The sequence below is a fragment of the Apodemus sylvaticus genome, chromosome 9 (assembly GCF_947179515.1).
Source record: "Apodemus sylvaticus chromosome 9, mApoSyl1.1, whole genome shotgun sequence".
NCBI lineage: Eukaryota > Metazoa > Chordata > Mammalia > Rodentia > Muridae > Apodemus > Apodemus sylvaticus.
Window position 1 is genome coordinate 106,290,730 of NC_067480.1, and position 27,179 is coordinate 106,317,908.

Consider the following 27,179-nt stretch of genomic DNA (forward strand, 5'->3'; position numbering starts at 1 on the left):
GGCCTGAGGCACATTTACCTCCTCACCCCTGCTGTAATTAAAAACTTGCCCAGCATGCACCTTCCAATGGCGTCCAGAGCCTCTGGGGCCACGAGAGGTCAGAGCTGCAGCATAGGTAGTAGAACTGAACCTGAAAAGCCTTTTGTTGTTGTTGGATCTATTTTATGTATGTGAATAAACTATCCGCTGTCTTCAGACACACCAGAAGAGGGCATCTGATCCCATTACAGATGGCTGTGAGCCACCATGTGGTTGCTGGAAATTGAACTCAGGACCTCTGGAAGAGCAGTCAGTGCTCTTAACCACTGAGCCATCTCTCCAGCCCACTGAAGAGCCTTTTGACCCCACCATTTCAGCTTTGGTGATTCTGACCAAACTAAGGACACAGATCCACAGACAGACAGACAGACAGACACACACACACACACACACACACACACACACACCATACCAATAGATTTTAAGGCAGAAATATTTATTTGACTTAAGAACCAGCCTTGGTGCTGGGCACGCCTTTAATCCTAGCTCATGGGCGGCAGAGACAAGCAGATTTCTGAGTTCGAGGCCAGCCTGGTCTTCAGAGTGAGTTCCAGGACAGTCAGAGCTGCACAGAGAAACCCTGTCCCAAATCTGCCCCACTCCAAAAATAGAAAAACAAAAAAATCAAAAAAAAACCTTGTCTTTGGTCCCGAAGACTCAATATAATTGCCTTAATATTCAATAAGAATCAGAAAAACAGCTTAGTCTCTTATCCTGTTGTTCTCTCTTGCCCTCTTGGGCTCTTCCCTCCCCCCTTCCCTCCTCCCCTCTCTCCATGTGGTCATGGCCGGCCTCTACTTCTCTCCTCTCTCCTCTCTGCCTTTCTTTCTTTTTTCTTTTTTTATTTTTATTTTTTGTCTTTTTGGATTTGGTTTTTTTGAGATAAGGTTTCTCTGTGTAGCCCTGGCTGTCCTGGAACTCACTCTGTAGACCAGGCTGGCCTCGAACTCAGAAATCTGCCTGCCTCTGCCTCCCAGAGTGCTGGGATTACAGGCGTGCGCCACCACCGCCCGACCCCTCTCTGCCTTTCTCTGCCTCTACTACCCTCTTAACTACCCTCCCCATGCCCTGAATAAACTCTATTCTAGGCTTTAAAAAAAAAATCAGAAAAGCAAACAGGTCCCCTAATAAGAATATCATAATATCTGAACAGGTAACTGTTTTAGTTAGGGTTCTCTAGAGTCACAGAACTTATGGAATGTCTCTATATACTAAGGGAATATATTGTGGTGACTTACAGTCTGTAGTCTAGCTAACCCAACACTGGGCAGCTGTGGACGGGAAGTCCAAGGATCTGGTAGCCGCTCAGCCCCGAGAGGCTAGTTGCTTCAGTCGTCTTCTGTGGAAGTAGATTCTAACAGCTGTGCTGGCGAGTAAGTGCAAGCAGGCGAAGAAGAGTGAGTCTTCCTTCTTCCAATGACCTTACGTAAGTCTCCAGCAGGTTTGGCCCATATTAAAGGTATGTACCGCCTTTGTGGCTGGATCTGGGATTTGCTTTGTCCCAGGCTAACCTTGAACTCAGAGACCTCCTTGCCTTAGCATCCTGGGTTTAAAGGCCTGTACTACCTCGCCTGGTAGTAAGCTTTTCATAGCCACTGTACCTCAAGATCTCCATGCCAAGATCTAGTCAAAAACTTGTGTCTTCTAGCTTCAAGATCTGGATCTTAGATGGGGGGGAGGGGGGCAGTGGGGGGGCAACACGTGCCTGGGAGGCAGAGGCAGGTGAATTTTTGAGTTTGAGGCCAGCCTGGTCCACAGAGTGAGTTCCCGGACAGCCAGGGCTATTCAAAGAAACCCTGTCTCGAAAAAACCAAATCCAAAAAACAAACAAACCAAAAAAATGGATCTGGATTATAGGTGAGCCTTCCAATTCTGGATTGTAGTTCATTCCAGATATAATCAGGTTGACAACCAGGAACAGCCACTACAGTAACACAGCCACAGAATTAAACACAAGCTCAAAACAGTCAGAATAGGAGGGGAGAAGTGTTCTTTGCGCACACCACACACACACACACACACACACACACACACACACACACACACACCCTGCCTCCCCTCATGTCCCAGCTCCCTCAAGTGGACCCTTCAATTTCTTCACCACATGTCTAGAATTCCCCCTGCCATTTAAGCTTCGTTCATTCATTGATTCATTCATTCATTCATTCATTCATTCATTCATTCAGTGTATAGTCTGTGGGCACATGTGTGTATGTGTCATGGCATGAGTGTGGAGTCAGATGACATCTTCTGGGAGTTAGTTCTCTCCTTCCCTGGGGGTTCCAAGTATTAAAGTCCTTCTGCTCTTGGCCATTTTTCTGGCCCCAGAATTCCTTCTTGTAAAAGGATGAAACTGTGAGCATTGGACAGAACACCTTTGGGCCGGCATTTACCGCTGGCCTACGTTAGCTGTGTTTTACACAGTTGCTCTGTCATCTGCAGAAAAATGTGGAAACGTGGAAGATACTGTGTCAAGTGAGAGAAGACACTCACAGGGCAAGCAGCACCACAAGTTTCCTCTTACCATGGAAGCTCAACAAGGTCGTCTTGACTGTAGAATAGGTTTGAGTGTGCTTGGCGCAGAAAGTGGCACTATTTGGAGTATGCGTGTCACTGTAGGCGTGGACTTTAAGACCCTCATCCTAGCTGCCTGGAAGCCAGTATTCTGCTAGCAGCCTTCAGATGAAGATGTAGAACCCTCAGTTCCTCCTGCACCATGCCTGCCTGGATGCTGCCATGTTCCCACCTTGATGGTAATGGACTGAACCTCTGAACCTGTGAGCCAGCCCCAATTAAATGTTGTCCTTATAGGAGTTGCCTTGGTCATGGTGTCTGTTCACAGCAGTAAAACCCTAAATAAGACAGTAATTGCTAGAAGATGGGAAGAGTGAGAAGGGGACATAAAAAGAAAGCTAGATTTGATTAGTGCCCACCATGTACATGTATGTGATCACACAGCAGAAAACTCCACTTAAGGCCTCGCTGTGCAGCCTCAGCTCACTGGAAACTCTGCATAGAACAGGATGACCTCAAATTCACCAAGATCTGTTAGCATCTGCCCCCTGGGCCTTGGGGTTAAAGGAGGATGCCACCACTTGTTAATATGTCTTGTTTGTTTGTTTGTTTGTTTGTTTGTTTTTCGAGACAGGGTTTCTCTGTGTAGCTCCGGCTATCCTGGAACTTACTCTGTAGACCAAGCTGGTCTCGAACTCAGAAATCTGACTGCCTCTGCCTCCCAGAGTGCTGGGATCAAAGGCGTGCGCCACCAGCTCCCAGCTTGTTAATACGTCTTAATAAAGAATAAAAAAATAAGAAAAAGAAGAACTAAGGCACAGGGTTAGTGTAAGATGATTTGCCAGAGTGGCAGCTCACAGAAAATGCAAAAGACCAAGACACTCTGAAAAGATGTGCAGCCCGAGGCCTTGGAGTTGAGGTAGCTGAATGACTGCAGCAGTGCAGCTCACACTGTCCTTACAGCTAGAGGAAAACTGGGAAGGCCCTTCTGGTATGGGAGCTGGAATTGCTACTCATTTCTGAGCAGACAACTCAGCACAAAGTGTCAAAATGTCTCCCACCCACACTCCTGTGACCCCAGCTACATGATGGACTGCCACAGCCTAGGAGACAAAAAAACTGGAAATCTGGTTTGGTGAGGTAACACATTCCTGCATTTACAGGACTTAGAAGTGGAAGGTAGCAGGGTTGAGAGTTCAAGGCCAGCCTGAGGTACAGAGTGAGACTATCTAAACCCATGGCTCTTAACCTTCCTGTGACCTTTTCATCCATTCCCTCATGTTGTGGTGACCCCTGACCATAAAATTATTTTGTTGTTACTTCATAACTGTGATTTTGTTTCTATTATGAATCACAATATAAATATCGGATACTTGACAGGTTGAGAACCACTGGTTTAAACCAGAAAGGGCTGGGATGCAGTTCAGTGGTGGAACAGCAGCCAGCATGAGCACGCTGTCCAGGATAGTCCTCCTACTGCAATGAGCACTGTCCAGGATAGTCCTCCTACTGCAATGAGCACTGTCCAGGATAGTCCTCCTACTGCAAAGAGCACTGTCCAGGATAGTCCTCCTACTGCAATGAGCACTGTCCAGGATAGTCCTCCTACTGCAATGAGCACTGTCCAGGATAGTCCTCCTACTGCAATGAGCACTGTCCAGGATAGTCCTCCTACTGCAATGAGCACTGTCCAGGATAGTCCTCCTACTGCAATGAGCACTGTCCAGGATAGTCCTCCTACTGCAATGAGCACTGTCCAGGATAGTCCTCCTACTGCAATGAGCACTGTCCAGGATAGTCCTCCTACTGCAAAGAGCACTGTCCAGGATAGTCCTCCTACTGCAATGAGCACTGTCCAGGATAGTCCTCCTACTGCAATGAGCACTGTCCAGGATAGTCCTCCTAGTGCAATGAGCACTGTCCAGGATAGTCCTCCTACTGCAATGAGCACTGTCCAGGATAGTCCTCCTACTGCAATGAGCACTGTCCAGGATAGTCCTCCTACTGCAATGAGCACTGTCCAGGATAGTCCTCCTACTGCAATGAGCACTGTCCAGGATAGTCCTCCTACTGCAATGAGCACTGTCCAGGATAGTCCTCCTACTGCAATGAGTACTGTCCAGGATAGTCCTCCTACTGCAATGAGCACTGTCCAGGATAGTCCTCTTACTGCAATGAGCACTGTCCAGGATAGTCCTCCTACTGCAATGAGCACTGTCCAGGATAGTCCTCCTACTGCAATGAGCACTGTCCAGGATAGTCCTCCTACTGCAATGAGCACTGTCCAGGATAGTCCTCCTACTGCAATGAGCACTGTCCAGGATAGTCCTCCTACTGCAATGAGCACTGTCCAGGATAGTCCTCCTACTGCAATGAGCACTGTCCAGGATAGTCCTCCTACTGCAATGAGCACTGTCCAGGATAGTCCTCCTACTGCAATGAGCACTGTCCAGGATAGTCCTCCTACTGCAATGAGCACTGTCCAGGATAGTCCTCCTACTGCAATGAGCACTGTCCAGGATAGTCCTCCTACTGCAATGAGCACTGTCCAGGATAGTCCTCCTACTGCAATGAGCACTGTCCAGGATAGTCCTCCTACTGCAATGAGCACTGTCCAGGATAGTCCTCCTACTGCAATGAGCACTGTCCAGGATAGTCCTCCTACTGCAATGAGCACTGTCCAGGATAGTCCTCCTACTTCAATGAGCACTGTCCAGGATAGTCCTCCTACTGCAATGAGCACTGTCCAGGATAGTCCTCCTACTGCAATGAGCACTGTCCAGGGTAGTCCTCCTACTGCAATGAGCACTGTCCAGGATAGTCCTCCTACTGCAATGAGCACTGTCCAGGATAGTCCTCCTACTGCAATGAGCACTGTCCAGGATAGTCCTCCTACTGCAATGAGCACTGTCCAGGATAGTCCTCCTAGTGCAATGAGCACTGTCCAGGATAGTCCTCCTACTGCAATGAGCACTGTCCAGGATAGTCCTCCTACTGCAATGAGCACTGTCCAGGATAGTCCTCCTAGTGCAATGAGCACTGTCCAGGATAGTCCTCCTACTGCAATGAGCACTGTCCAGGATAGTCCTCCTACTGCAATGAGCACTGTCCAGGATAGTCCTCCTACTGCAATGAGCACTGTCCAGGGTAGTCCTCCTACTGCAATGAGCACTGTCCAGGATAGTCCTCCTACTTCAATGAGCACTGTCCAGGGTAGTCCTCCTACTGCAATGAGCACTGTCCAGGATAGTCCTCCTACTGCAATGAGCACTGTCCAGGATAGTCCTCCTAGTGCAATGAGCACTGTCCAGGATAGTCCTCTTACTGCAATGAGCACTGTCCAGGATAGTCCTCCTACTGCAATGAGCACTGTCCAGGGTAGTCCTCCTACTGCAATGAGCACTGCCCAGGATAGTCCTCCTACTGCAATGAGCACTGTCCAGGATAGTCCTCCTACTGCAATGAGCACTGTCCAGGATAGTCCTCCTACTGCAATGAGCACTGTCCAGGATAGTCCTCCTACTGCAATGAGCACTGTCCAGGATAGTCCTCCTACTGCAATGAGCACTGTCCAGGATAGTCCTCCTACTGCAATGAGCACACTGTCCAGGGTAGTCCTCCTACTACAATGAGCACTGTCCAGGATAGTCCTCCTACTGCAATGAGCACTGTCTAGGGTAGTCCTCCTACTGCAATGAGCACTGTCCAGGGTAGTCCTCCTACTGCAATGAGCACTGTCCAGGATAGTCCTCCTACTGCAATGAGCACTGTCCAGGATAGTCCTCCTACTGCAATGAGCACTGTCCAGGATAGTCCTCCTACTGCAATGAGCACTGTCCAGGGTAGTCCCCCTACTGCAATGAGCACTGTCCAGGATAGTCCTCCTACTGCAATGAGCACTGTCCAGGGTAGTCCTCCTACTGCAATGAGCACTGTCCAGGATAGTCCTCCTACTGCAATGAGCACTGTCCAGGATAGTCCTCCTACTGCAATGAGCACTGTCCAGGATAGTCCTCCTACTGCAATGAGCACACTGTCCAGGGTAGTCCTCCTACTGCAATGAGCACTGTCCAGGATAGTCCTCCTACTGCAATGAGCACTGTCCAGGATAGTCCTCCTACTGCAATGAGCACTGTCCAGGATAGTCCTCCTACTGCAATGAGCACTGTCCAGGGTAGTCCTCCTACTGCAATGAGCACTGGCCAGGATAGTCCTCCTACTGCAATGAGCACTGTCCAGGGTAGTCCTCCTACTGCAATGAGCACACTGTCCAGGATAGTCCTCCTACTGCAATGAGCACTGTCCAGGATAGTCCTCCTACTGCAATGAGCACACTGTCCAGGATAGTCCTCCTACTGCAATGAGCACTGTCCAGGATAGTCCTCCTACTGCAATGAGCACTGTCCAGGGTAGTCCTCCTACTGCAATGAGCACTGTCCAGGATAGTCCTCCTACTGCAATGAGTACTGTCCAGGATAGTCCTCCTACTACAATGAGCACACTGTCCAGGGTAGTCCTCCTACTGCAATGAGCACTGTCCAGGATAGTCCTCCTACTGCAATGAGCACTGTCCAGGATAGTCCTCCTACTACAATGAGCACTGTCCAGGATAGTCCTCCTACTGCAATGAGCAATTTCCTTCATAAATGTGGCCATGGTCATGGTGTCTCTTCACCCTAAGAAAGACATCTAGTCTTAGTTTTCCTGAGTGTTATCTAAAGGAGAAAAGATGGTGGAGCTAGCTGATGGGGCTGGCTGGACTTTGCTTTTCCCCTTTTAGGTACAAATCAATAATGGGTCCATTGGGCGAAAGATGCCTTGAATTAAGGAATTATTTTTCCAATTTAATCCAGATGATTGTAGTGAAGAAAAGGAAGTAACAATGAAAACCATGCAAAGTGTAAGCCCATCTTCAAACAGAGTCAAGAAATTTGGTGCCTCAGTATAGACTTTTTTTTTCTTGGTGAGGGCAGTCATGAAGACCAGGTTGGTTCCTCTGAAGGAAAGTTCCACCAGACCCTTTTGAAAGTAACCTACAATGGGTAGGTGGCAACACCCAGGAATTTAGTCCTTTGTAGTTTTCCTCAAATTGACCTTTTGGGGTCACAAGCCCTATAAACTATATATTTGCTCCAAGCGGCAGGATTTACTAAAAGTCATTTGATAGTATTATGTCAGGCTTCTGCAGGGTATTGAAGATCCCATCACTGGGACGCAATTAGGGAAGCATAGGTGCTGTATGCAGCCACAGTGTTTCAGGAATGTTCCACACCGAGAATGAAATGAAGAGGCCAGTGTTTGGAAGCCCTTTGTGAACACTCTGCCATGAGTTACCATGCTTTACCTGTGTGCAATGGGAAGCAATGGAGGGCGTTTTCAATGTAAATTAGAGACCTCTGGCCACAGTGCATACTGTGATTTCTACTTGCATTATTAATTTTCTTTCCTTCTCTCCTCCTCCTAGTACCCTCATCGGTTCATAACCTTGGGGAGTGGCCACCGGAGGTATCCCGCATCCACCCCTCCAAAGCCCCTTCTCGCCCCACCTCCGCCCGCGCCACCCCCGCCCCCATCTCCATCCTTGGGGCCAACACCATCATCTCCCTTGACACTACTGTAGGAGGAAAATTGAGGGCGGTGCAACAACTTTAATCCCAGCAGAGGTAACCGGATCTCTTTGAGCTCTAGATCACCCTGATCTACATAAGGAGTTCCAGGTCAGCCAGGGCTGCGTAGTGATACCGTGCACAAAACAAAACAAAACGGAGAGTGGAGGCGGGGACTGAGGCTAAGACTGTGGGGAGGTCCTGTCCAATTCTGACCGAGTGGGTCATTGCAACAAGTTGGCAATGGCTAAAACTCTGTCTGTAGACGGGAACCCGCAGCTAACAGGCATAACAAACACAACAGTCTTCCTGAGCTCACGCCCAAGGTTGTATCATTCGTGGTGCAAGTCCCTGACTGGGGGGGACTTCGACTTCCGCAGCACCTCCGCTACTACGTGACTGGGACACGGGCGCGAGCACGCAAGCGGAACGGCCACGAACCCGAAAGCCGCTAGCTGTCACGGTGACTGACGCCACGCCCCCGAGGCGGCGAAGAGGCATAGCTGCGCATGTGCAGCATCTACTTTTAGCGCCGCTTCGGCCGGCCGCGGGCAGGAAGCGGAAGGCTGACCGGGCGTTGTTAGCGCCCACCAACGGAAGTCCCGCCTGTCTTGCGCAGCCTGTTCCCGGAAGTGCATCTGCTTGTCTCGGGCGAGATGGCTTCAAGGTTACTTCGCGGAGTGGGCGCTTTGGCCGCGCAGGCCCTGAGGGCCCACGGGCCCCGTGGCGCGGCCGCGACCCGCTCCATGGCTTCTGGAGGTACGTGGCCAGCTGGGCGCGTCAGGCCGGTGTCCTTGGCCTCCGGGGTGGTGATGGGCGGTCGAGCGGGGTCGGCCATTAGCGCTTCTTCGAGCTCTGCGGACCACCTTAGGCTCCAGGACCGGCGCTCCGCCCGGTCTTGCTATAATTTCGGCCGCCCACCCGATTGACCCCGCTTTCAAAGTGCCGTAACTGGAAGGTGCCAGGTGACCTTGGAATACAGGGACGTGGAGGGATGAGAAAGCGCTGGAGCGACATTCAAATCCCTTGCCCGCCTCCAGCTTGTATACTCTGACTTGATTTTAGGGAAAGTCGAGAACCAAGCTTACGCGGTGGGAAGGGAAAACCGGTACGGCTTGGGAGTCATGCCTCAGTGGGCTTAGGGGACTGTGGAAATGGTCCACACCCCTTTGGGAACCCACCAAAGAAAAGTCTAACATCACCTTTTCCGTGTTGATCTTTTTAGCGTGAATTTATCGTGGCCATATCAGTTGCCGTAATTCATTTTTCTTCTAGGTGGTGTCCCTACTGATGAGGAGCAGGCTACCGGGCTGGAGAGGGAGATCATGATAGCAGCACAGAAGGGACTGGTAAGGAGAAACTCTGTGTCCTCTGGAGCCCTTGGGCTAGGACGGGATTAGAGGAGTCTCCTGTCAGCCAGCGTTAGGTCCTGACACCGCAGCTTGTAGGACCAGCCCCTTTGCAGGGCAGTGGCAGGGGTTATTTGTCATAATTAACCAACAGTCAACTCTTGTCTCTTCCAGGACCCATACAATATGCTACCTCCAAAGGCAGCTTCGGGCACCAAGGAAGACCCCAATCTAGTCCCATCCATCAGCAACAAGAGAATTGTGGGCTGCATCTGTAAGTACCTTGTTTTTTATTTTCTGGCCCATTTGTTTATAACCTGCTACACGGGACGTCTATAAATTGCTTCAAATATGTGTGTATAATGGACTACATGTGCATAAAAATATGTATATAAATTGTTGTAAGGGTTCTTGACTGTCTTAAGTCTCAGTATGCATGAGAAGTCACAGAAGTCAGATGTCTCTGGAGCTGTAGTTACAGGCAAGACTGTGAGCCACTTGGTGTGGGTACTGGGACTTGAACTCAGTTCCTCCGGAAGAGCAGTCTATGCGCTTTTTTTTTTTTTTTTTTTTTTTTTGGATTTGGAATTTTCAAGACAGGGTTTCTCGAACTCAGAAATCCGCCTGCCTCTGCCTCCCAAGTGCTGGGATTACAGGCCACCACCGCCCGGCAGCAGTCTATGCTCTTAATTGCTGAATTACCTTTCCAGCTCAGATTCTTTACACACACACACACACACACACACACACACACACACACACAAACAAACTTGTATACCGGGTACTATTTGTTTCAGGCACTAGGGATATACATAAGTACAGATCTTGTTGTGGGGTTCTACATAGGGACTAGAATTGTTAGAACCTACAGTGACCCCATACAAGGTTATCTTACAGGTAAGTTCAGCCCCGTTTTTTCATTTGAAGGAGTGGAGCTTTAAGTGGTCTCTTAGTCAGTGGCAATTTTGCTGCTGTGTCCAGAGTGTCTGTAGGAAAGAGGTGAATGTTGAAAGCCTTCCTTTGTACAGGGATGCTGGATGACTTTCAACCGTCTTTCCCTTTCAGGTGAAGAGGACAACTGTACAGTCATCTGGTTTTGGCTGCACAAAGGCGAGAGTCAGCGATGCCCAAACTGTGGAACCCATTATAAGCTGGTACCCCACCAAATGGCCCACTGAGCCCCTGCGCTATCTATCCAGAATGTAAAGGAAAACTCTCTAATAAAGACTAGCCATTACACTGGCTCCTCCCATAGCTGGCTAGTATTATTTCTATAGGTTTTTTTTTTTTTTTTAATATTGAGGCCACCTATCTCTTGATACTGGCTTGACATCATCCATTTCAAATGTAAAACCAGTATAGAGTTTTTAGAATTTTTATTTTTAAAAAATTTTAAACCTTTTATTGTTGTTTGTTTGTTTTTTTGAGACAGGGTTTCTCTTTTCTGTGTGTAGCCTTGGCTGTCCTGGAACTCACTCTGTAGACCAGGCTGGCCTTGACTTCAGATCCCTAGTGCTGGGATTAAAAGCATCTGCCACCTCGATCTGGCTAAAAATTCTTTTAAATTTTAGCTTTTATATAATGATAGAGAGGGCAGGAACCAAGGGGATTGTTAAGGGCAAGAGCAGTACAATATGCTAACCTCACCTGGGCCTTTATGGTTTTATTTTGCTCTGCTAATGACTGAATAAGCGGGCCATACGCTACTGAGACACTAACCTGATGCTGGACTTAGGGGAGGATGTCATAGAGCTCAGCCCACTGTCCTCCAGTGAGAACTGTCACTGTGATCTCTGCACCTGTCAGTGGTTCCCTTTAAAGGAGAGAGAATGAAGAGAGACACATTAAGCTGGACACAGTGTCATAGACGTCCTAGTCATTTGAGGTCTGCCATGAGAAGATACTTGAGCCTGGGCAACATAGACCTCACTCTATATAATAATAGTAATAATTTGAACTTAGTATTGGAATCTAGGTATTTACTACATTTTTATGTGTGAGGAGTTTTTCATTGGAAATACTCATGGAAATATAAATGGGGGAGGACAGCAACAGTTCGTCTGGGCCAGCAAGTTTATGATATGTTGGTGAAATTCCTTCCCAAAGTAGATAACCTATAAAGTGGAAATACCTTCTCATTCCATGTTGAAATTTACCAGAGGTGACTTTGGTTACTATCTATTAAGTGGGTTCACCATACATAATTCAGGGTTGATTTCAGGGATGGAATCCAAGTGGCCCACCATCTTGGTGACCTGTTTGGAAGGCCTTTGCTTCCACTCCTTGCTGTGAGTGGTCGGTCATCTCTGCTTCCAAGCACTCAGGCCACTTGAGGCCTTTCCTGTGGGAAGGGAATCCCACAGAGCTATTAGATCTTACTCTGACAATCCCACTTTAAATGCTGTTCCTTACTAGCTGTGCCCTGAAAACTGTGTGCTGCTGGGAAGCATCCTGTCTGCAGCCTAGTGCGCTCTACTGTCTCACAGCTCCATCAGGCTGTAGAGAAAGATCTAGATCATTAAGTCGGTCTATGTTCTCCCAGGCTTCTCACTGCCAATTCCCCCTTGGCTTGCTGCTTTGCTTTTCACAGTTGTTACCAGCACAGAAAAGAAAATCTCCAGGACATTTCCAGGCTGTGGGATGCAGAACAATAATCCTCTCAAGATGTCCGCATCCTAATCCCCCCCCAAGGGTTACATACTTTAGGTCATATAGCAAATAAGAATTAAGGATGTGGATGGAATTGGGGTTGCTGGCCTTAGAGCTAGGGACAGCTGGCTGGCTGGCTACCTCTTGTTCAGCTTGTAAACGTACCAGCTGCCCAGCCTGATGACTGAGTTTGATCCCTGGGACCCTCATGGTGGAAGGAGGGAGCCAACCCCCGTTAGTTGTCCTCTGCCCTCCACACACATGCTGTGGCATAAATGCACACTAATAAATGCCAGGACATGCAAATGGTCTCCACATATGAAGGCCTATGGACACTCTGACTTTAGCTCAATGAGACTCATGTTGAGCTGGTATGTAAGATATACAAATTTTATATCCTAAGTCACTACATTTGTGATTAACTTTTTATAGCAGCAATAAGAAACTAAAACAGACTAATGAATTCTCGAGTCCACAGGCCTTTCATTTAGCTGCACTTTGGAATCACCCAAGATCCATCCACACCGCTGACAGTCTCTGGGGGTGGGACTTGGGTAGCAGAGCTTTGGCTCCCCAGGTGCTTCTAGTCTTGGCTAGCTGCATGGACTTGGGTAGCTCCTGTATTTTCCAGAAGCATTTGAGCTCTGAAGGAAATGCAGTGTTTTGCACAGTAGAGGGCTTCATCTGAGCCTTTGGTCCTGTCTCCTGTCACCAAGGAAAAATAAAGTCAAATTATCTGCAAGATATTCATTTTAAAGAATATTTCAAGAATAAACATTTTCAGGACCACTTGCAAATTGCCAATCTGATGCTCCATCATTCATGTATGTATATATGTATGTATGAATGATATATGTTTTTATTTTGACCTAACTGGCTGGTGTGGAACTCCCTGTGTAAACCAGACTGGCTCAAACCTGCCTCAGCCTCTTGAGTACTGACTTAAAGCTGCATGCCACACTGGTGCAGCTTTTTGTTTTGGTTTTCATTTTATTCTGTGTGCACAGATGCATGTGCATTACTGTGGCCATATGGCCCATGGCACACAGAAGTCAGGACAAGTTTGTGAAGTCGGCTCTGCCCTTCCATTGTGTGTGTGTTTGGGGGTTTGACTCGTGACACCAGGCTTGCGTGCTAAGTGCCTTTACCCATGGAGTTGCATCTTTAGCTCTTGTGTTACATCTTACATTCTTAATTCCTCCAGTGTGACTATCAAGATTTAGGAAAGTACAGCTTATATATTTAGTCACCTAATCCTTAGGCAGCAAGTTTTCCTAAATAGTCATTAGTTTTATGTTTTTATGGTGTGTGTGTGAGTGAAAAATGTTGCTATATAGCCCAGGCTGGCTACAAACTCCAGGTCTTGCCTCAGCCTCCTAGTTGCTGGAATTACAGGTGTCACCACATCCAGCTGTTCAGTGCCTTTTCCAGCAAGAGGGTCCAGTTCAGCGTTGCACTTCCTTCCATTGTGATGCCTGGGGCAGTTCCTGTCTTATTCATTTTTTTTTTTTTACTTTATCTGTAGTTTTTAAATTTTAATGACCCAACTTCCATTTGTGCTGCTTATATACATGTGGGTGTGGAGTCATCTACTGGAACAGGAGCCAATTTAGCAGCAACTTATACATTGAGAGAACAGACTCTCTCCCACAGAAGCAATCAACTAACTGCCCATAGTCCGAGTTAGGGGTGGGAGTTCACGAACCTGTTTCCACGCCTTACTAGGCCAACCTGCCTGATGTGCAGGTAGCCAGAGCTGCCGTGGGTTCCTGAGTGCACTGGTCCCATCACAGCCAGAAGACTGTTTCACTCCAGTCCTTCCCAACCCCTGGCTCTTACAAACTTTCTGCCACTTCAATGATGGTCTGAGAACTGGGGAGGGGGAGAAGTACCCCAGGTGTCTCTTCCGTGGCTGGGCTCTCTACTGGGTCTTGGAGTCTTTGCCCTTTGATCAATTGCGAGTTTGTGGTAACCATCACCCACTGTACAAAGTTCTGTTAAGCTGCACTAATGAAATGAGAATTTGAGGGGAGTTTGATGCCATCTTTTTAGCAGAATAATGGCCACAGGCTCACCCTGGGGGCAGAGCGCCTCCCCATTCACTCGTGCTTGGACAGGGGTGCTGCGCCTGCACATGTGTTTCTTCAGTCAGCGGTTGGTTGCTCCCCAGACTTTGGTGTCACTATCGTGCCCATGGGCATCTCTTGCCAGGCCAGTCATTTCAGTTCACAGCTAGATAAGACACACCTCTTCCCTCACAGCAGCCTGCATAACACCTTACCGTGCTGAGAGTGAGCCAGCAGGGAGGAAGCTTCCCAGTCTGCTCCAGGTGGTTTTTACAAGCCCTGTCACCGTGTGGGTCTACTCAGCAACAAGGCCTTTCCAGCGAGTCCTGGGGCAGCCAGATGTAAGCAACAGCCTGTATTCTGCGTCCCCCAGACACAGGGACAACACGAGGGGAGGAAGTCTATACATGAAGGCAGGTTTTCCAGTAAGCATTTTATCAACTGAGCTATCCCTCCAGCCCACGGATCACTAAGGACTATTCTATCGCTTATATTACAGTGATATACAGTGCAGGGCTGCTTCAGGCTGGTCCGTGTGTTGCGTAGACACTTGAGCTCTTTACAATGCCGTGAGACACACTGGATCTTGGGTTTCCCCCAGGGACTGAAGGAGCGTGCCTGGAAGCCAAGGCCTGGACACCGTGCTCACGGTTTCTGGGATGCCACTAATTGTAGGCCCTCGAAGCAGACAGGCGGAAAACCCATGTGTATATTCTAACGCCGTGCTTTCTTGAACACAGAAGTGTTCTTGTTGGCATTAGAAGAGTAAACCAGCTCCGACCTGTAACTCACTACCACATGAGGCTTAGCACTGCTGTCTCCTTCAGCTGTAGCTTTTCCTATTACAGCAGGCAGACCCTGACAGAGGGGTAAGGGGGCTATGCAGGGCTTTAGTTTAAAGAATGAGGTTGACAGAGATAAGGGGACCATTCCTGTGAAGAAAACAGCAGCAGAGCTAACAAAACAGCACAGGATGGGTATGCTTAAGGTAGGGATGGAAAGACCCTGACTGCGGCAGCCTGCGGTTCCTAGGAGTGATTTGGCCAGCATCACACCTGCTGGTCTCTTCCCAGGAACTGGAATTCTACAACAGATAACTGGTGTTTCTCCCCGCCCCCCCCCCCAGGGCTATATATACTCATAAGGTCTCATAAATATTTTATTGTATGGCTTATAACTCATTACAGGTTTGAGGTGGTTATCCGCACATTAGATTGAGCAAACACACTGGGCGGGTGGGCAGGATGGAGCGCGGTCATGGGCTAGGCTGGGGCCCTGCTAGGAAAGGATGGGTAGCAGAGTCTGTAGGTCAGATTCGGAAGACTGACAAATGTGGGCATGACGAGGAGCCTGGCAGGAAGGTTCCAAATACGGTGGCTGGGAGCCAGCAGCCCCCTGCACGAGAGCTGGTTTGCAGGGCCCCTTAGCACAGGCTTCTGTGTAAACTTCGATGCCATGCTATGACCACACGGCAGCACAGAATCTGCTGCACACATTCCTGATCAGTACTTTGGCCTATCTATAGCTTTCAACACTTGGCTGTGATCACTACTCTTCCATACTGAAAACTTGTCACCTGGCAGTTAACATCCTTTCTTCAGACCCTCCACACGCTAGCCCATCTGGCATCTTTGGTTTATGTCACTGTGCCACAGACCAACTTACCCTTCCTTGCCTGCCAACTTTCCCTCCCCAGCCTGACAGAGGCCGCTCCCTAACCGACTGGCCAAGCACTTACAAGCCAGCATGCCCCACCTGTTGGTGCAGCCCTGACCTTGTCAGCCCCACACTGTTCCAAAATGGCCGGCATCTTTCTCCTCTGAGATGATCGCTTTGTATCTCGTTTTCCACCAGCCTCAAACACGAGCTGTGCAGTAGGCACCGACATACTAACAAGCAAACTTCTACCTGCTGAGGTGTTCTGCATCTTCCTGTGGAGCCGGGTGCACTCCTAGGCCGCCCTTCCTTCTCATCCTGCTTTAAGCTGTAAGCCTGCACCTGCACCCCGGCAGGCCTGCACCTCACGCCACGGCTCTAGTAGGCCACAGCAGGAGGGTATGAGGCCGCTCTCACCTGTCCTGTTGCCTCAAACACCCGAGCTCTGCCTGCCGGTGTCCTTTCTCTCAACACCCCCAGGGATGGGTGAGCACAGAGCCACACGAATCAGAGCCACACACCCGGCCTTGTCCATAATTATTACTATAATGATTTATAAAAACAAGTATTTCTCAGGCAGCTGTGTTAAATTACTGTTGAGATCTGGAGAGGGAGGGGAGGCCCTGGTCATGGTGAAGACCTTGAGGGAGGTGAGAACATGCCTACCTCTTTGGGTCTCAGTCCTGATTAAATGGCTTTCCCTCAGAAAATAAAGACCATTAACCCCTTCCTGTCCAGGGCACCGAGGGAAAGAGGAGGGAGTAGCAAATCAGTGTAGTGCTTTGAAGGAGAGTGGGCAAGCCACGAGGGCGGCTGCCCATGGCTCTGATGCTCTGCCTCGTGGCTACATTCCCTCAGTGTTGGAATGGAGGACTGTTCCCTAGTCAGTCCTATGTAGGGCGTTTGCCTTGTCAGGCCAGAAAGAGGAGGCAGTGTGAAACCCCACAGGGCCCCACCACCCTGGAGGGAGCTCCTGGCCACCCCTCCCATCAGCCTACTCCAGAGACCCAGGGAGGTTAGCCCCACTGGGAGCCCGTCAGAGCAAAGGGAGCACGTGGGTCCGGACTTAGAGCAAGGAACCACAGGCCAAAGTGGCTCTTCTGAGAGGGCCACTCACACCAACTCACTGCTGGGTTCCTCAGTTCCTATGCTCCAGCCGGGGACTGCCACCCCTGCAGCTAAACATTATTCTGTATCTGTGTGTGTGTCTGTGCGTGTGCGTGTGTGTCTGTTGAGCACGGGGGAGGGGAGGGCAACAGGTGACCACGGCTGTACCACCTGCTCCAGGGTCAGGGCATGCAGGGGACCCGAATCTTAGAACACGAACCCAGACCACAAAGGGTCAAGGGCTCTGGCTCCCCTTCCTCCCTCTCCCAGTATGTCCACCCTCCTTAGGCATTAGAAGGTTTTGCGATGAATCGCACGGGAGCCATCTTCTTCATATTCCTTTTTGGATACCCACATCTTCTTGAAGGTGTCCAGCGAGGCAAGGATGGAGCCGCTGTGAGGGTGGAGAGACAACATTCGTTAGTTCCTGTGGGCTGGGTGAGCGGCCATCCCAGGGTCCTCGGGTCTCACAGTCTTTCACTTGCGGAGGAAGCCCTTCTGTTTTCCCTGGCCAGTCTCTCCCCCAAGCCCTTCCTTCTCCTTGAGCCCAGTCTCACCCGATCCATGTGGAGTATAGCCGTTCCTGAGGAGCAGAGATCTAGAAAGAGCAAAGGACTAGTTAAACACACAGCTGCTACCCTCAAACCCAAGGCAGCGAGGCCATGAGGGGTCAGACACAGTGCAGAATGGGAAACGGGCTCAGCAGGGTCCCATTCCTACCCAGCACCCTCTGCTCCAGGGGTTCAGTCTTACCTTGATTTTGACATCCTTCGGGGCTAGCTTCTTTACTTCACTTAGTAGCCTGTCTCCAAAGCCTGTGGATACAAGGATGGCCACACCTGGACCATGGCCCACCTCCTTGCCACTGTGGCCTTTACACCCTAGCTGTTGCTGTCCCACTTCCCATGATTGAGGGGCCGTGATATAGCACCCTAGCTGTGGGTGGGCAGAGCTTGCTCAGAGGTGTAATCTAACGCCACACAGTTCCACCTGACCTGGTATCTTCACTGCCCACTGCAAAGTCCTGGCTAAGGAAAACTTACTTCACTTTAGTGCCTGATTACTGTAATCCAGGCCTGGCACTCAACTCATGATCTTCCTACCTTAGCCTCCCGAGTAGCAAAATGGCAGGTGTAAGCCCTCATGCCTGGCATGCAACACACTAAAAGTATCTCCCATCAGAAAACTCAGCTCACTGAGAAGAACCAAACAGGTGACAGAGAGGTACATAGCTGGCTCTAGAGTGCTCTGCCCCCATCCCCCAACAGTACCTTTAAACAGTGTCGAGCCCCCTGACAGCACGATGTTGGAGAAGAGCGTCCGGCGGAGGTCCATGTCGGACTTGTGGATGGCGAAGGCCAGCACTTCGTGGAGCCCCTCACTCTCATCCCCCACCAGGTCTGGCTGGAACAGCAGTTCAGGGGCTCGGAAGCGCGCAGGCCCCACCTGTGGAGAAGACGGCTGAGGCACAGGTTCTCCAGAGAAGCCAGTTCTTTCCTGGCGCGATGGATAGCATTAGCTATCCTAGAGCCAGGCCCGGCTACTTACATCAAGCGTGCTGCCGTCTGGAAGGGTGTACTGCACCTTCTCCGTCTCTAGAGCCTCGTCCTTTTGTGGGTTGATGGACAGATAGCAAGCTCGCTGTATGGACAGGGCAGACTCTTAAGCAGGCTGGAGTGGGGACACTTGTAGACAGAGCTTGCTTTCCAAGCTTGGCCTCCCCAGCCACGCCCCCACGCTTTTTTATCCCTCCCCCAGCTCCGGCCACGCCCACATGCTCTTTATCCCTCCCCCAGTCATGCCCACATCCCCATGATCTTTATCACCTCTTTGATGGTCCGGACAACCTCAAACTCAGCTGAGGTGTGGAAGTCAGCCCCTTCTTTGCGCAGCAGCAGCCTCAGATATCGAGAGACGTCCCGGCCCGCAATGTCTACCCGCATGATGGAGTGTGGCATGGCAAAGCCCTCATAGATGGGGACAGCGTGAGTGACCCCGTCCCCCGAGTCTAAAACCACTCCTGTGGTGCGTCCTGTTGCGTACCTGCCACCAGGTCAGTATTCTTTTACTTCAGCCACTGAGGTGAGAGGATCTCCTCAACCCCGCAAGGGACCCTGGGATATTATTTTTACTAGTGTAGAAGGCATGGAGGGGACCAGGAGGCTCTGCCTCCTGGGACATCAGGGCTTAGGGCACTCACAGGCTGAGCACGGCCTGCATGGAGATAAACAGTGCAGGAACATTGAAGGTTTCAAAGAACACCTCTGCCGCCTTCTCCCGGTTCTTACTGGGGTTCAGCGGGGCCTCCGTTAGAAGAACAGGATGCTGTGAGAGATAAGGGGGTCACACACAAAAAAGAGGCTAGGCCCTCGAGGAGCTTTCCTGGGCTAAGAGCACCACTCAACAGTCACCTGTCCCTCCTGAGGACTCCGTCTGAGTCAGCTCTAAACCCCTGGCCTTGGAACATTTCGCCAGGCTGTCACTGGGTGTACACACACACACACACACACACACACACACCACAGAACAGGAAGTTCCATTGATAAACAGTCAGAAAGCTGGGAGTGTGGAGGGAAGGGTGGATACCACACCTCTTCGGAGAAGGTCTGCAGTTGGTCCTTGGAGTAGACGTACTGCCAGATGCGCTCCATGTCGTTCCAATCCCGTACGACACCGTGTTCCATGGGGTATCGGATGGTCAGCAGCCCCCGGTGCTCCTGGAGGACAGAAGGCCAGACATAGCACCCAACCCTCACATGTTGCATACCACGAAGCTACCTCCCGCCTCTGCCTGCTGCCTATCTCCCTGTTGTGTACAGAGCCTCCCAGAGTTCACCTGGCTCAGCTCTCTCAGGACCAGAGAAAATGACGACATGCCTTATTACTGAATACAGTCCTTTGAGCCAAACAGCAGCCATTCTCATCAGATCAGCTGTGCCTGCTGGCAAGACACTGTCACAAGCAGGTGAAGGCTAACTGAAGGGGAGCTCCATCACTCACAATGGGTGTGAACTCCCAGGTGCTTCAGGCTTCCCTATACTATAAGTAGCCCCTCATCCACACACTGAGTCAAATAAGCCCAATAACCTCACTGTTTGCAGAAGTTAGAGTTTGGGTTTCTTAAAAACCCAGTTATATGAATGTTTTTGTTTTAATCCCAGGTGTGGGATGAGAGGCTGCTTCACAGCAGGTGATTATGGTTTGCCTCGTGCACTAGCAGGGGCGTTACTTTGCCAACTGTAGATAGTTAAATTTTGGGAACTCTGGAGAGGGCATAAACGCCAGAGCTCAGAGGAATGGGGGGGGGGGGTCACTCTGAAGAAAGTGACTCCCTTCCATCCCTGGTTGTTGTTTGAAGCTGACAATGAAGATTGGACTCTCCCTAGAAACTTTTTTTTGTTCTGTTTTTTTTTGGATTTGGTTTTTTTTGAGACAGGGTTTCTCTGTGTAGCGCTGGCTGTCCTGGAACTCACTCTGTAGACCAGGCTGGCCTCGAACTCAGAAATCGGCCTGCCTCTGCCTCCCAAGTGCTGGGATTACAGGCGTGCACCACCACCATCCGGCTGGCATGCACCTTTGATCCCACCACCCAGAAGGCAGAGCCGGGTCAATCTCTGTGTGTCTGGAGCCAGCCTGGTCTACAAAGCCAGTTCCAGGACAGTCGGGGTTACAGAGGAACACCCTGTTTCAACACCAGCCCCCAACCCCTAAAAAAACCCAAAACTATTTGGGCTTGGGTAGGTGCTGGAAGTAGGCGTTTCTTGGTTCCTGCTGACCCACAAGACTATCAACAGCAATGGATCTCAGGTGACGGAAATGGGCTACAACAGTGCAGGTGAGAAGAACTAAGTTTGACCAGAGTTGGGCAACCTTCCTCCCCTGAGCATGCTCTCAAGTCCTTTTAGTAGCCTAGTGTGGCAAATGGAAAGGCACCACCTGGCAGTAGTGATACTGTAATGCCAACCAAAGATGTTACCAATCTCAAGAAGGTACAGCCCTGAGTGTGATGTGGACAGGCATAACATATCTCTTCCCCTGGTCTTAGGTCTGGTCAGCTTGGACTGCCTGAGCCACACTGAGTTCATCAACAAAGGAAAAATGCATCAAGGACCCATGAAAGTGCCCCAGGACGAGGAAGCCAGGTGACTGGTACAAACAGGTGGAACCTCTTGACGCTGTGCTGGACCTTGCTGAGGTTTTATGTTCGTATCTCCTCTGCTTGGATTTCTGAGAACTGAAAGTTCCTGGAATGGACTGTCGAAGCACTTTAAGGTTACCTTCACTTCACAACACTTTGTAATGGGATGGAGACCTAGGCGCTTGCTTTGTTGCCCAGAGCATCCCTGGTAAAGGGTTTAATTATACAGATGACATAAGGCTAGCCTGTGTGCTTTGCAGGTTTGGAAGCCCACCTGAATGAGTGACCAGTGCATCTGGAAGGGGCATGGATGGGAAGGACATTGGTTCACAGCAGGCTTGGGAGCCTAGTACAGCTATGGGATTCTCAGGGGCGTTGTGGTTGGGTGAAGCACAGATGATAGCCACTGTGCTGGCTAGTCTTATGTCTTCTTGACACAAACTAGAGTTATCTGAAAGGAGGGGGCCTCAACTGAGAAAATGCCAGCATGAGCTCAGCTAACTGTAAGACATTTCTTAATTAGTGATTGATGGGGGCTGGTGGTCCTGGGTTCTGTAAGAAAGCAGGCAGAGCAAGCCATGGGAAGCAAGTCAGTACGCAGCACTCTGTGGCCTCTGCATCAGCTCCTGCCTCCAGGTTCCTGCCCTGACTTCTCTGATGATGAACAGCAGTGTGGAAGTGTGAGCTGAATAACCCTTTCCTTCCCAGCATGCTTCTCTGTCATGGTGCTTCCTCACAGAAACCCTAAAGATAACTGAATTCTATAGAGAATGGATGTAACAGCTAAGGAGTGACTGCAGGATACCCTCTGAGAAGTCGATGTCTGGAGGCTCTGAGGCTGTTAACTGAGAATCCCAGTGCCAGGGGCGGCTTGACCACGGAGGTCCCACAAGCCAGCTAACAATAAAGGGTACTGTCACGCTGCTGGTTGTGCACCTAAACTAGATGGTAAGGCCTTACTGGCTGAAGTCATTGCATGCTTCAGTTGCAGGACCTGGAAAAATCCAGCTGAGACTAAGGTGAAGTGTTCCTGCCACTGGTTAGCCTCACAGCCCTGGAGGGTGGCTCTGGAAGCTGCTTAGAGAACCACGGCCCAAAGCCCTACCTGGTGGCAGCCCTTGCATCTACACCACAGAAGTGCCCGTTGGTGACACACTGGCACCAAGTGTTATAGATACAACCAACCTTCTGATTAGACTTAAGGCTGGGTCCACAGAGCATCTTCATCTGCTACTGTGAGCTCAGACAGAAATGCTCCCTGGATGGGAAAGTCATAGGCCCTAACCAGAAAACGTTTGTGATTAGTAAACGAACATGATGCGCCTGGCTAAGGTGCCTTCCAATTACTGGTGTTTACACACTTGGGTTCTTACTGCTGTTAGTTTCCACTGTACATCTTTTATGTTTCCCCTTTCTCCCTTTTCTTGTTTCTCAGAAGGATACCAGCAAGACTGTAGACATGGAGAGATGGTCAAAATGATATGAGGGCTTGGTTCCCCATATACTTGTGCAAAGCCTCTAAGAGCTGAGAGGACTACAGTGTTACAGAAGGCAATACTTCAAGCAAGAGAGGAGCCATTTTCATCAGGTCAGCTGGACCTGCTTGCCGGGATCCTTCTGAGCAGCCCTGCTGAGGTTCCCTGAGGAAAGGGTGTGGGTTGGGTCGCTGGACCTCCCAGCCACTGACGGGCAGTTTTATCCTACCTGCAGTAGTGTACACAGGCTGGGGAAGGCTACCGGAGAGTTAAGGCTGCCGTGGGCTTCCCTGGATCCTACACTAGTCTCTCACTCACACTCTGTCAAAGTCTCTGGTTCCTTAGGGTGAACTCTGGTGAAATCCCAGTCTGGTTTCTCACTGGGGCCGTAGAAAGAACCACTGTCTACATGTACCCAGGGAAAAGAATTCTTGAAACACGCCCGTCCCACAGTCCCTCCTCTTTCCCCACACATTCCTCACACACTGCCTGGGCTCTCCCAGCGTCTCCTTATACACTGGCATCTAGCTGCAGCATGGCAGCCAGCGGTCTGTCTGCACTGTCCCTCCACAGTATGGCTGGAGCTCTGACCTCGTGGCCCAGCTCTGCCCTGCCCTCGGGTGTCTAGGGGACCCCAGAGCTTCTTGTACCACAGTGGTTGGCTTCCAGCCCCCATGGCTTCTCCTGTGCTGTTCTATTCAGGCCTCGCCTTCCCAGGGTCCTTACTCCCCAGGTGCCTGCCTGGTACTGTCTGTGCTCGGCCTGCTCTTCCCCACACCCTGCCCGACTGCCTCGGAGTCCAACTGGTGTGCAGTCCACAGGTAGGCCATCCTAGCCAGAATAAGAACTAGTCCCCGCCTTCCTCAGGGTAGGTATCAGGCCCATCAAACCTAGGTGATTCTAATTCTTAACTGGCTTTTGGGGTGGCTGGAGATGACTTTGAACTTCTGATCCTCCTGCCTCCACCCATCCCAAGTGCTGTGATCTTAATTCTTTCTCTTATAGTTCCCAGTTTCTGAAAGCAGACATGAGGCTGAACCAGGAGTTCCTCATGAATGTCAATTCATTGTCATCAATCAGAAGGGGTCCTTCCCTCCCCCATCACACACACAGAGAACTGAAAGTGAGAGGCCCCAAAAGGCAAAGAAATCCTGAGCCGGTTGCTCTGATCAACCAGTTCTCCTGTGATTTAGGGGCAGTTACCTCTGCTTTCGGTCCAATGAACAGGTCCCCCTCCAGGGCTCCAGCCATAACCCGCATGTGCTTTGGCCGTCCGACACTGCAAGGTCACAGAAGGTCAGTGAGTTAGGCAGGTATGCGGCTGAAACTGTAGTCCAACCACAGAGCTCTACAGGGTGGCCAAGCTAAGCACTGGGAAGTGGCTCAGGGCAAAGGTCAGAGCCTAGACCTATGGGGAGGACCTGGGTCTTAGAAGTACAAGCAGTTTGGGGTCTGAAGGAAGAAGCCTCTCCCCAGGGAAGGCTGTGTGAATGACAGGATCCTGTCATGGCCGAGTCAGGCCACACTTCTGCAGCCACACTGACTGAGCCCACCCACCCTCTTGTCTGCCAATGGATGGAAGACTGCCCTGTCACTCTGTGGTGGCTTCCTGGTGTATCCCTCCCACAGTGGCCACTCTTCCCCCGCACTGCCAGGGCTTCCAGAATAGAGATTCTGTTCTTGGCAAGCATGTATGTAATGAGTTACCATTCTAAATTGTGACCCACATTCCCCACAGACTGCCAACAGCCTTCCCTGACACCCACCCAGAGTCTGGGATAGAAAGCTGACGCCCTCTGTGAGCCCAGGCTGGCCCCAGACATGCCTGTAGCTCTTAAAGCCACTCCAGGTTTCCAGCTCTTATCTGCAGGCCACCGACAGATCCTTCACGCTCTGAGAGGTGCTTCATGGGGAAGCTTCCCAGTGGGCAGGTAGGGCCCAGGCACTCCATGCTCTTTGGGACAGGACCACCCTTCCTGTTAGCATTGGCACTACCTGGGGTGTGTGGAGGGGCTGAACAGAAGCAGTTCCTACATGCTATACCTAACTGAACCCTGATGAAAACATTTCTGGGGGTTGGAGAGGTATAGCTTAGAATGTATGCTTAGCTTTCTGGAGGCTAGGGGTTTACCCAAACTCCACAATAATCAGAAAACTTTCCAGGGAGGAAGGGGTGGCTGTGTAACCCACCTCTGTGGGAGTTTAGCTCTTTCCCTGGAGAGAGGTCCCTCTCATTCTGGCTCCCGCCTTCACCACACCCCATCCCCAGGGTAATGCTGGCTGCTGCTCCTATCAGGCTCAGCCAGAAACAAAGGCAAGAGGCTCTGAAGAGAAAACCCAGCAGCTGCTCTCTCAGGATCACCTCCACCAATCTGGTGTTTCCTCTTCCAGGTAGAGGAGGGATTTGCCTTCCAAGAAGGGAGCTGTAACACCACAGGGGCCATGTTCTTCCCAAAAGCAAGGAAGGGGTAAGGGGAGCTGCTGCCCCCATGACACTTACTAGTTTGGGAAACAGTACTTAGGAATCTGGTCTCCTGCAAAACCAGCCTTGATCACCCCTGAACCCTGCAACGAAAAGCAATTTGTTTAGCTCCTGCCAATGACTCCAGATGCAGTCAGTGTCCCCAAGTGAAGAGAGCTGGCAGTTCCAACAGGGCTGAGCAAGGAGGAAGCCAGAGACCTGACCTAGAGAAGGAGATCACTTGCAAGCACTAGCCGATCCAAACTAGGTGTGAGGCTGCATTTCCTGTCCTGGGGATTTTTTTTTTGGTAGGGGCATGTGGGAACTCTAGGGGAGATTAGAATTGCTGATAGAGGCATCTGGTGGGTGGGGGGTTATCAGCAGTGACAGGCCCCAGATGGGCATCAGTGAGGAGAAACCACACCTCATCTGTGAATGCTATGACTAGGACCTGTAGGGAGTGGAATACAGCGACAGTCTAAAGATAGTTAGATGCTACGCCTCTGCCTTACTCTATTCAAGAATCCTTGTCTTCACCAGCAGAGACCACATACTGGGTCCATAGAGGGTACCACTTGGTGGTCTCCAAGTGTCTTTCTTGGGTGGAGAGGCAATCTCTGTCCCAGTTGGAAGCTGGACCTAGGCTTTCCACATGAACTCAGTCAATGAGTCACCTACGCACACTCTTCGCCTAGCCGTCTCTACCAGGGCAGAAATAAACACGTCCAAGTTACAAGACCAGAGCCTCTGAGCTCCTAAGCTTGTTGGCCACCAAACAGGTAGGTAGCCTGATGTGGCTTGTGACAGGCTGCAGGTACAAGTCCAGAACGAGCCTCCCTGATACACACACAAGTTATGATTTAAGGGAGCCCACATGGGTGCTCCAAAAAAAGGCAGCTGCAAAGATTCCATCAGGGGCTCACGTGGGAAGGAGTCAGTTCCCAGAAAGAGAAGTGTGTCACTGTCAAAAATCTCCAAGGCCTACACACCAGAGGCATCGGCTCTGGGCACAGCCACAGGAAAAACCCCGGCCACGTCAAGGCCTCTGAGGGCAAGCAGAACCCAGGCTGGAAGACAAAGCCCCAGGAAGCAGGATCTCTCTTCTTTCACGCTTGCAAAAACTGCCCCAAACTGTTCTGTCCTGGGGAGAGTGGCCCTGCACTCTCGGAAAGGATCATTTAGCTCGAGGGCAGAGAGGCCACCAGGTGGTGGCTGGTGGAAATTAACGTGCAGTGTTTGCCTCTGGGTGCAGCCCCTTGGGAAGTGTAAGGATCACTAGGCCCTCCAAGAGATAAAGCCGGCAGTGTGCAAGAGGCCAAATGTCAGCCGACCTCCATCAGGCGACCAGAGTTGACCACCAAGCAGTGGGCCAGGAGGGGGTCTTAACTTGCCCAGTGCTTCCATCCCAGACAGACACGTTCACCGGCCTAGAGTACCAAGGACCGCCTGGCCGTGTCCAGCTGTCCTGCACATCCTGGACTCCGAGGGAGGTGCTCCCGAGGCCCACCCTGGCCCCACCAGCGTGGGCCACCGCACACAGCCGCCTGCAACCCCGCGACGGATCACGTTCCTCCCCCCGCTGCCCGGCCTCACATTGTCGATGACCACGGGCTGGTTAGCGATGATGTCGTAGGACTCCATGGCCCGGCCGAGCCGGCCCTGCCCAGCAGGCGGGCTGCAGGAGGACCGGCGGGCTACGAGGCTCGCGGGGAGACCTGGACCGAGGAGACTCCAGACACCGCGCCGCTCCCCTCCCCCAGTGCGCTGCCTTCGCGAACGCGGCCCCGTGGCCAATCACAGGTGCTAACTGACCTGATTGACGGCCGGCGCCGGGGCGGGTTGCTGGGGGAAGTAGGCGGGGCCTCTTGGAGCCCGCTAACCAATTGAAGCTTCCCGGAAGGACAGTCGGGCGTTGCCAAGGTAGGCTGCGCAGCGTCCGTGGGATGACGTCATGGCAGGGTTCTTAAAGGGGGCAGGAATTAAAAAGGAAGTGGTGAGTCTATTGAAATTGACATGTCTTTTGAATTCATTTATTGGAAGCTCATCTTTTGATGAGACATCTATGAGCACTCCTTCTCTTGGGAAACCAACTCACTTCAGCAGAGAGTCAGTTTAGTTA

The 27,179-nt window shown here is 50.8% G+C and overlaps 2 protein-coding genes across 2 annotated transcripts; one reads left to right on the top strand and one right to left on the bottom strand.

Moving 5' to 3' along the window:
- Positions 1-8,759: 8,759 nt before the first annotated feature.
- LOC127692860 (cytochrome c oxidase subunit 5B, mitochondrial) lies at positions 8,760-10,762 on the top strand. Its single transcript, XM_052193456.1, has 4 exons — positions 8,760-8,918; positions 9,435-9,508; positions 9,683-9,782; positions 10,574-10,762. Exons 1-4 carry the CDS (start codon positions 8,816-8,818, stop codon positions 10,684-10,686), a joined length of 390 nt encoding a protein of 129 aa, XP_052049416.1. The 5' UTR covers positions 8,760-8,815; the 3' UTR covers positions 10,687-10,762.
- Positions 10,763-15,364: 4,602 nt separating this feature from the next.
- Actr1b (actin related protein 1B) lies at positions 15,365-26,854 on the bottom strand. The gene is made up of 11 exons (XM_052192982.1): positions 26,654-26,854; positions 25,100-25,164; positions 23,803-23,878; positions 19,578-19,703; positions 19,187-19,311; positions 18,813-19,029; positions 18,535-18,627; positions 18,258-18,432; positions 17,740-17,801; positions 17,544-17,584; positions 15,365-17,380 (listed from the first exon to the last, which is right to left on the bottom strand). Exons 1-11 carry the CDS (start codon positions 26,699-26,701, stop codon positions 17,278-17,280), a joined length of 1,131 nt encoding a protein of 376 aa, XP_052048942.1. The 5' UTR covers positions 26,702-26,854; the 3' UTR covers positions 15,365-17,277.
- Between the last annotated feature and the right edge of the window lie 325 nt (positions 26,855-27,179).

Excerpts from the sequence above, each read along its gene's own strand:
- Actr1b (XM_052192982.1), bottom strand. The coding sequence starts at position 26,701 with ATGGAGTCCTACGACATCATCGCTAACCAGCCCGTGGTCATCGACAAT. Across the intron at positions 18,628-18,812 it reads TTGTCCGGACCATCAAAGAG|CGAGCTTGCTATCTGTCCAT; the intron begins GTGATAAAGATC and ends CTGTCCATACAG. Across the intron at positions 17,381-17,543 it reads CTATACTCCACATGGATCGG|CGGCTCCATCCTTGCCTCGC; the intron begins GTGAGACTGGGC and ends CCACCCTCACAG.
- LOC127692860 (XM_052193456.1), top strand. The coding sequence starts at position 8,816 with ATGGCTTCAAGGTTACTTCGCGGAGTGGGCGCTTTGGCCGCGCAGGCC. Across the intron at positions 8,919-9,434 it reads CCGCTCCATGGCTTCTGGAG|GTGGTGTCCCTACTGATGAG; the intron begins GTACGTGGCCAG and ends TTTTTCTTCTAG. Across the intron at positions 9,509-9,682 it reads TAGCAGCACAGAAGGGACTG|GACCCATACAATATGCTACC; the intron begins GTAAGGAGAAAC and ends TGTCTCTTCCAG.